General features: G+C 49.9%; 1 protein-coding gene across 2 annotated transcripts in view; it reads right to left on the reverse strand.

Annotated features, from left to right (window-relative positions):
• LOC147108892 (serine/threonine-protein kinase 3/4) overlaps positions 1-1,149 on the reverse strand; it is a 187,928-nt gene extending 186,779 nt beyond the window's left edge. For both annotated transcript variants that reach the window (XM_086005841.1, XM_086005839.1), the window contains exon 1: positions 1,040-1,149. In XM_086005841.1, coding sequence (XP_085861967.1) covers positions 1,040-1,080 — 41 coding nt within the window. In that variant the 5' untranslated portion in view covers positions 1,081-1,149. The remainder of the gene's footprint in view (positions 1-1,039) is intronic.
• Positions 1,150-8,934: the final 7,785 nt, after the last annotated feature.

The raw sequence follows: 8,934 nt of genomic DNA on the forward strand, positions 1-8,934 counted from the left end.
AAGCAATCTCAGCAGAAACCAAGGGTTGACTATCTTAATTTCTCTCTCCCTCTACCCCCCTCCTCTGTTTGAATTTTTACTCCTCTCCCCTCCGGCTCTCTTGTTTACTATCTCCAATTTGCTCTCCGGTGGCCCCATCCCTACACTTTCCCAGTCTTAAAGGGGGACGGCCATTATCGAAACAGTATTCCGTAAACACCATGGATCAATAGTCCGAGCAGCACTGGAATCATTTAGGAACAATTCACCGCTGTATTGGGGTCTCTCTAGGGCGACGACCCAACAAGGCTTAATTGTTCATCCTCATCTGTAAATACCACATGAATTCAATGCCATCACTGCAACACAGTTATAACACCACAGCAAAAATGCCCGTCCCAAGTGGGGTCCCAAAGCAATAACCTCAACACACACACCCTTACACGGGGGAATATAGCCTCAGACACTGATCAGACGGGGGGGGGGATTTACCCGCAGTGGGGTCACTAGGGGGTGCGCAGGGGGGTCACTAGGGGGAGCGCAGGGGGGTCACTAGGGGGAGCGCAGGGGGGTCACTAGGGGGTGCGCAGGGGGGTCACTAGGGGGTGCGCAGGGGGGTCACTAGGGGGTGCGCAGGGGGGTCACTAGGGGGTGCGCAGGGGGGTCACTAGGGGGTGCGCAGGGGGGTCACTAGGGGGTGCGCAGGGGGGTCACTAGGGGGTGCGCAGGGGGGTCACTAGGGGGTGCGCAGGGGGTCATGGGGCGGGGTTCACAGGGGGGTCACTAGGGGGTTCGCAGTGGGGTTACTAAGGGGTCACAGGGGATCACTAGGAGGATCACTAGGGGGTGCGCAGTGGGGTCACTAGGGTGTGCGCAGTGGGGTCATGGGGCGGGGTGCGCAGTGGGATCACTAGGGGGTTCACAGGGGGGTCAGCAGTGGGGTCACTAGGGGGTTCACAGGGGGGTCATGAGGCGGCCTTCACCCCCTTTCTCTCGGTGCCCCGCTTCCCTGATAACCCGCGGCTCTGTCCCCCCCGGTTTCGGTCTCTCGCTCTCTCACCGCCGCGGGTGCGGATGCTGCCGCCGCTGCACCTCCTCCATGGCGCTCGCGCTGCCGCTCGATCAGCTTCCGTCTCCCACCGGAAACCCGCTCGGCCCAGTGACGTCACTAGCGGGGCGGAAATGAAGACTCGCGAGCTGGCGGGGCGGAAGTGAAGTCACCCACCGCCGGCGGGGCGGAAGTGAAGTCACCCACCTGCGGGGCGGAAGTGACGACACCCACCGCCGGCGGGGCGGAAGTGCGGCTAAATCCAGCTGCAGGGCCTGGAACAGAACCTGAATCAAGCCCGCCAGCCTCTGCCTCATTACCAGCTGTTCTATTGCCCCTCTCACCTGCTCTCCTCTTCCTCTCTGGGTAGAGGTATTTAAAACCAAGAAGGCTTTAGATAGAGTAAATAAAGAGAAACTGTTTCCAATGGCTGAAGGGTCGATAACCAGAGGACCCAGATTTAAGGTGATTGGCAAAAGAACCAGAGGCGAGATGAGGAAAAACATTTTACACAACGAGTGGTTAGGATTTGGAATGCGCTGCCTGATAGGGGGGGTGGAAACAGATTCAATAGTAGCCTTCAAAAAGAAATTGGATAACTCCTTGAAGGAGAAAGATTGCAGAGCTATGGGGAAAGAGCGGGGGAGCGGGACTAACTGGATTGCTCTTCGAAAGAGCCGGCGCAGACTCGATGGGCCGAATGGCCTCCTGTGCTGTACTATTCTGTAGGCTGGTGTGTGGAGCATAAACACCGGCACGGACCTGTTGGGCTGAATGGCCTGTTTAAGAACATAAACATAAGAAATAGGAGCAGGAATAGGCCACTTGGCCCCTCGAGCCTGCTCCACCATTCAATAAGATCATGGCTGACGTTGGGCTCAAAGCCACTTCCCAGCCCGCTCCCCATAACCCTTCACTCCCTTATCTTGCAAAAATCTGTCTATCTGCACCTTAAATGTATTTAATGACCCAGCCTCCACGGCTCTCTGGGGCTTTTCTTCCTTTTTTTTTTTGCAGGTGCAGGCTGGGGTGCATCATAGAATCATAGAATGATACAGCACAGAAGGAACCCATTCGGCCCATCATGCCTGCGCCGGCTCTTTGAAAGAGCTGTCCAATTAGTCCCATTCCCCCCTGCTCCTTCCCCACAGCCCTGCAATTTTTTCCCCTTCAAGTATTTATCCAATTCCCCATTAAAAGTTATTACTAAATCTGCTTCCACCACCCTTTCAGGCTGTGCATTCCAGATCACAACAACTCACTGTGAAAAAAGAAATTCTCCTTATTTCACCAGATCCCGCAGCACTATTCCGAAGATGAGTTCTCCCCGGTGTCCTGGCCAATATTTATCCCTCAACCAACACCTGAAAACAGATTATCTGGTCATTATCACATTGCTGTCCTTTGAGGAGAGATTGAGTAGATTGGGCCTATATTCTCTGGCGTTTAGAAGAATGAGAGGTGATCTCATTGAAACATATAACATTCTTAGAGGGCTTGACAGGGTAGATGCTGAGAGGCTGTTTCCCCTAGCTGGGGAGTCTAGAACTAGGGGTCACAGTCTCGGGATAAGGGGTCGGCCATTTAAGACTGAGATGAGGAGAAATTTCTTCACTCAGAGGGTTGTGAATCTTTGAATTTTTCTACCCAGAGGACTGTGGATGCTCCCTTCCTACCGTCCAAGGCCCCAAACACTCCTTCCAGGTGAAACAGCGATTTATTTGTACTTCTGGCAATTTAGTATACTGTATTCGCTGTTCACGATGCGGCCTCCTCTACATTGGGGAGACCAAACACAGATTGGGTGACCGCTTTGCGGAACACCTCCGTTCCGTCCGTAAGGGTGACCCCGAGCTTCCGGTCGCCTGGACTGAGATCGATAGCTTTTGGGGCACTAAAGGAACCAAGGGATCTGGGGATCGGGCAGGAAAGTGGAGTTGAGGTAGAAGATCAGCCATTGTCTCATTGAATGGCAGAGCAGGCTCGAGGGGCCGTATGGTCTAAATTCTGCTCCTATTTCTTATGTTCTTATTATTGTTCGTGGGAGCTTGCTGTGCGCAATTTGTCTGCCACATTTCCTACATTACAACAGTGACTGCACTTCCACTTTGGGACGTCTTTCTTTTCAATTTGCTCTCTCGGGTGGACGTAAATGATCCCGTGGCACTATTTCGAAGAAGAGCAGGGGAGTGCTCCCCGGTGTCCTGGGGCCAATGTTTATTCCTCAATCAACATCACTAAAAACAGATTATCACATTGCTGTGTGGAGGATCTTGCTGTGCACAAATTGGCTGCCGCGTTTCCTACATTACAACAGTGATGACATTCCAAAAAGTACTTCATTGGCTGTAAAGCGCTTTGGGACGTCCTGACGTTGTGAAAGGCGCTGTAGAAATGTAAATTTGAATGCTTTTTCACAGAGTTTGAGATAAATGCAAGTCTTTCTTTCTTCTTTCTTTCAATTAAAAAACTATACAGCACCGTTTACACCTTTCAATGGTAGTCAGTTTCTTAGTAAATTAAAAAAATATTTAAAAGGTGCCGATTAGTGTCCTTGCGCCTAAAAAAAAAGCTTCATTTTAAGAGCCTGCTCGAAGGCCCGCAAACGGGCACAATAAGCGGAAACATCGCCATGGTGATTAATTCGATCTGGGGGCGCGGCCAGTTTTGTGGGCAGGGCCGGCTGCTAGCGCGATGTCTTTTAAACTCGCGCAAAAGATGGCGGAAACTCTAATACAGAAGCAGAAGTTCTGACGAAAGGTCATCGACCTGAAACGTTAGCTCTGTCTGTTTCGCTCTCTCCATGGAATGCTGCCTGACCGGCCCGAGTGTTTTTCCAGCATTTTCTGTTTTTTAATCGCGGAAACTCCGCTCGCGCTGGACGTAACTTGCCCTTGAAATTCCTCGATCTTTCGCACTGGTTTGGCCGATTTCGGGCGGATTGCGCTGAAAATTCTAGCAGAAACCTCACGCCAAGAACTGCTCCTGCTAAACTGAGCAAATCCTGTGGAAGGAGTGATTGCCAATGCCTCTGTAGCACCACCTACTGGAATCACGGTAACATGGGCTTCAAGAAAAAATGTACCTACCTCAGGACATGATCAGACTTTGCATGGTGAAATTGTACACGGAATGGGGCTGCTGAACTCATTCGTAGTCTACAATGATTTCACTATCGGAAGGCAATGTGGGTGAGGCAGTGCTCATGTCAACTCCAGTACCAGTGGGTGTCTGTTCAATCTCTGGGCAATGCCACGCTACCCAATGTCGTTCCATAAAGTCACATTCCAACCAGTGAAAGGGGGCCAAGTGCTTGCTTACGGGAATGGTCTTGGCACGGAACACGAGGTGAAGCCCCCAAAACAGAACAGCATTGGGAAGTAACCTGCAGATTGTACAAATATAGGAACTGGTGGAGGCCATTCAGCCCCTCAAGCCTGTTCCGCCATTCAATTAGATCAGGGCTGATCTGTCTCAACTCCATTCACCCGCCTTGGTTCCATAACCTTGCCTAACAAAAATCTATCAATCTCAGTTTTGACATACTCGATTGACCCCCCCCAGCCTCAACAGCTTTTTAGGGAAGAGAGTTCCAGATTTCCACCACCCTTTGTGTGAAGAGGTGCTTCCTGACATCACCCCTGAACGGCCTGGCTCTAATTTTAAGCTAATGCCCCTCTTGTTCTGGACTCCCCCCATAGTTTCTCTCTTGTCTACCCTATCAAATCCTTTAATCAATTTAAATACTCGCCAAGGCTTCTTCAGCAGCACCTCCCACACCCACGATCTCTACCACCTCAAAGGACAAGAGCAGCAGGCACATGGGAACACCACCACCTCCAAGTTCCCCTCCAAGTCACACACCATCCTGACTTGGAAATATATTGCCGATTCATCATCGTCGCTGGGTCAAAATCCTGGAACTCCCTCCCTAACAGCACCTTCACCACACGGACTGCAGCGGTTCAAGAAGGCGGCTCACCACCACCTTCTCAAGGGCAATTAGGGGTGGGCAATAAATGCTGGCCTTGCCAGCGACGCCCACATCCCATGAACGAATAAAAAAACCTCAATTAGATCATAGGCTGATGATACCCAGCTCTACCTCACCACCACCTCCCTCGATCCCTCTACTGTCTCTTAATTGTCAGACTGCTTGTCCAACATCAGTTCTGGATGAGCAGAAATTTCCTCCAACTAAATATTGGGAAGACTGAAGCCATTGTCTTTGGTTTATGCCAGAAACTCCGTTCCCTAGACACTAACTCCATCCCTCTCCCTAACATCCGTCTGAGGCTGAACCAGACTGTTTGCAACCTCGGTGTCATATTTGACCCTGAAATGAGCTTCCGCCCACATATCCGCTCCATCATTAAGACCGCCTATTTCCAGCTCTGAATCATCGCCCGTCTCTGCCCTTACCTCAGCTCATCCGCTGCTGAAACCCTCATCCATGCCTTTGTTACCTCTAGAAGTGACTATTCCAACGCACTCCTGGCTGGCCTCCCACATTCTACCCTGCGTAAATTTGAGGTCACCCAAAACTCTGCTAAGTCGCACCGAGTCCCGTTCGCCCCTGTGCTCGCTGACCTACATTGGCTCTCGTTAAGCAATGCCTCGATTTTAAAATCTCATCCTTGTTTTCATATCACTCTATGGCCTCGCCCCCCACCCCCTCATCTCTGTAATCTCCTCCAGCCGCACAACCCCCTCCCCCGAGATACCTGCGCTCCTCTAATTCTGGCCTCTTAATCGTCGCTGACAAGGCCGGCATTTATTGCCCATCCCTAGTTGCCCTTGAGAAGGTGGTGGTGAGCCGCCTTCCTGAACTGCTGCAGTCCGTGTGGTGAAGGTGCTCCCACTGCTGTTAGATAGGGAGTTCCAGGATTTTGACCCTGCGACGATGCAGGATCGGCGATATATTTCCAAGTCAGGATGGTGTGTGACTTGGAGGGGAACTTGGAGGTGGTGGTGTTCCTATACACCTGCTGCCCTTGTCCTTCTAGGTGGTAGCGGTCGCGGGTTTGGGAGGTGCTGCCGAAGAAGCCTTGGCAGTGCATCTTGTAGATGGTACACACTGCAGCCATGGTACGCCGGTGGTGGAGGGAGTGAATGTTTAAGGTGGTGGATGGGGTGCCAATGAACCGGGCTGCTTTGTCCTGGATGGTGTCGAGCTTTTTGTGTTGTTGGAGCTGCACTCATTCAGGTAAGTGGGGAGTATTCCATCACACTCCTTGTGCCTTGTAGATGGTGGAAAGGCTTTGGAGAGTCAAGAGGTGAGACACTCACCGCAGAATACCCAGCCTCTGACCCACTCTTGTAGCCACAGTATTTATGTGGCTGGTCCAGTTAAGTTTCTGGTCAATGATATCCCCCAGGATGTTGATGGTGGGGGATTCGGCGATGGTAATGCCGTTGAATGTCAAGGAGAGGTGGTTAGATTCTTGCTTGTTGGAGATATTCATTGCCTGTTGGAGATATTCATTGCCTGGCACTTGGGTGTCATGAATGTTACCTGCCACCCATCAGTCCAAGCCTGGATGTCGTCCAGGTCTTGCTGCATGCGGGCATGGACAGCTTCATTATCTGAGGAGATGCGAATGGAACTGAACACTGCAATCATCAGCGAACATCCCCACTTCTGACCTTATAATGGAGGAAGGTCATTGATGAAGCAGCTGAAGATGGTTGGGCCTAGGACACTGCCCTGAGGAACTCCTGCAGCGATGTCCTGCGGCTGAGATAATTGACCTCCAACAACCACCACCATCTTCCTTTGTGCTAAGTATGAGTCCAGCCAGTGGAGAGCCTTCCCCCTGATTCCTATTGACTTCAGTTTTACTAGGGCTCCTTGATGCCACACTCGGTCAAATGCTGCCTTGATGTCAAGGGCAGTCACTCTCACCTCACTGCTGGAATTCAGCTCTTTTGTCCATGTTTGTAATGAGGTCTGGAGCCGAGTGGTCCTGGCAGAACCCAAACTGGGCATTGGTGAGCAGGTAAGTGCCGCTTGATAGCACTGTTTACAACACCTTCCATCACTTTGCTGATTGAGTAGACTGATGGGGCGGTAATTGGCCTGGTTGGATTTGCCCTGCTTTTTGAGGACAGGACATACCTGGGCAATTTTCCACATTGTCGGATAGATGCCAGTGTTGTAGTTGTACTGGAACAGATTGGCTAGAAGCGCGGCTAGTTCTGGAGCACAAGTCTTCAGCACGATAGCCAGGATGTTGTCGGGGCCTTTGTTGTATCCAGTGCGCTCAGTCGTTTCTTGATATCACGTGGAGTGAATCGAATTTTGTGATGGTGGGGACCTCAGGAGGAGACTGATTATGGATCATCCACTCAACATTTCTGTCTTTTGCACTCGCATGCTGGGCTCCGGCATCATCGGGGATGGGGATAGTCATGGAGCCTCCGCCTGCCGTTAGTAGGAGGACTTTGCAGGATCAACTGGGCTGGGTGTGCCGTTGCCATGTGCGTAGCTGGTGCCGTGGTCAATACTGGGTTGTCTGTCTGTCTGGTTTTATTATTGTTTCTCATAGTGGTTTATTACAACAGAGTGGCTTGCTGGGCCATTTCAGAGGGCAGTTAAGAGTCAACCACATTGTCTGGAGTCATATATAGGCCAGACCAGGTAAGGACAGCAGATTTCCTTCCCTAAAGGACATCAGTGAACCAAATGAGTTTTTACAACAATCTGGTAGTTACATGCTCACTATTACTGATACTAGCTTTTTATTCAAAATTTATTTAATTGAATTTAAAATGGTGGGTTTTGAACCCAATCATTAGTCCAGGCCTGCTGGATTACTAGCTCCGTAACATAACCACTGTGCTACCGTTCCCATATCGTACTTGCAGAGTAGGAAATGCTCTTCTAATTTACCGAACAGCATCGACTACAATCTTCACATTAAGGAATGTTGCTTAGAGAGATCTATTCAAAACCAGAGACGTATAACAACACCCTTTAATAACACAGATCCTATACATAAAGCATTGGTAAAGTTTGATACCGGTCAATAAAGTACAACGCATTTCACAAAGGCAACATTTACATTGTGGCTCCCTGGGAGCCCAAACAGGTTTAAACATAAAACAAACAAACAGACTCAATGCATAAATTGTGCGTATTCTTTAGTCCCACTGATGCGACACACGAAAAGTAAAAATTTCAATGCAACTCCCAGCCTTCCCGCATGGTCACAAAGTAGAGACACGGAAAATTGTCTGATTTAGAGGGTCCTCGTTTTATCCCAATTATTAACGGGTTGAGTGTGACCCAGTCCCTAACGGTTTGTCACCGATTAAACTCCCAGTAACAGAATGCATCAAAAAAAATAGCGGTTTGATTCCAGGTGATTTTTTAATTTTCAGGAGACATTTAAAAAAATAACTTATTGTTCTTGTTTTGTGGTGAATTTTGTGTTCATCAAGGAGAGGAATGTTACCGTGCAGGATTAACACACTTCCTGCTTCAGCACCCCAGTGTCAGCACTAAGCCAGGACCGATGCAAAGTAAAGATCCTTTCACTCTACCCCATCAACGTCACAGCCCCGACTGCAATAGGGCGATTTTCGTGTCTCCCCGAACCCGCTATCCCTGTGGCCTCTCGCAGCGAGATTGTCAATTGGATTATCACGGCTCCAACTCAAATTTGAAATCCATCGGATGATTGCAATCGTTCCATCAATTCAAAATAGCAGGTCATAGTGGCTACTGCGCATGTAAGATGTAAAGAAAGATTTGCATTTAAAAGCGCCTTTCACAACCACCGGACGTCCCAAAGCACCTTACAGCCAAAGTACTTTTTGAAGTGCAGTCACTGTTGTGATGTAGGAAATGCAGCAGCCAATTTGCACACAGCAAGCTCCCACAAACAGCAATGCGGTAATGACCA

The sequence above is a fragment of the Somniosus microcephalus genome, chromosome 13 (genome assembly GCF_052327205.1).
Source record: "Somniosus microcephalus isolate GS21.2 chromosome 13, FLI_Smic_1.0, whole genome shotgun sequence".
NCBI lineage: Eukaryota > Metazoa > Chordata > Chondrichthyes > Squaliformes > Somniosidae > Somniosus > Somniosus microcephalus.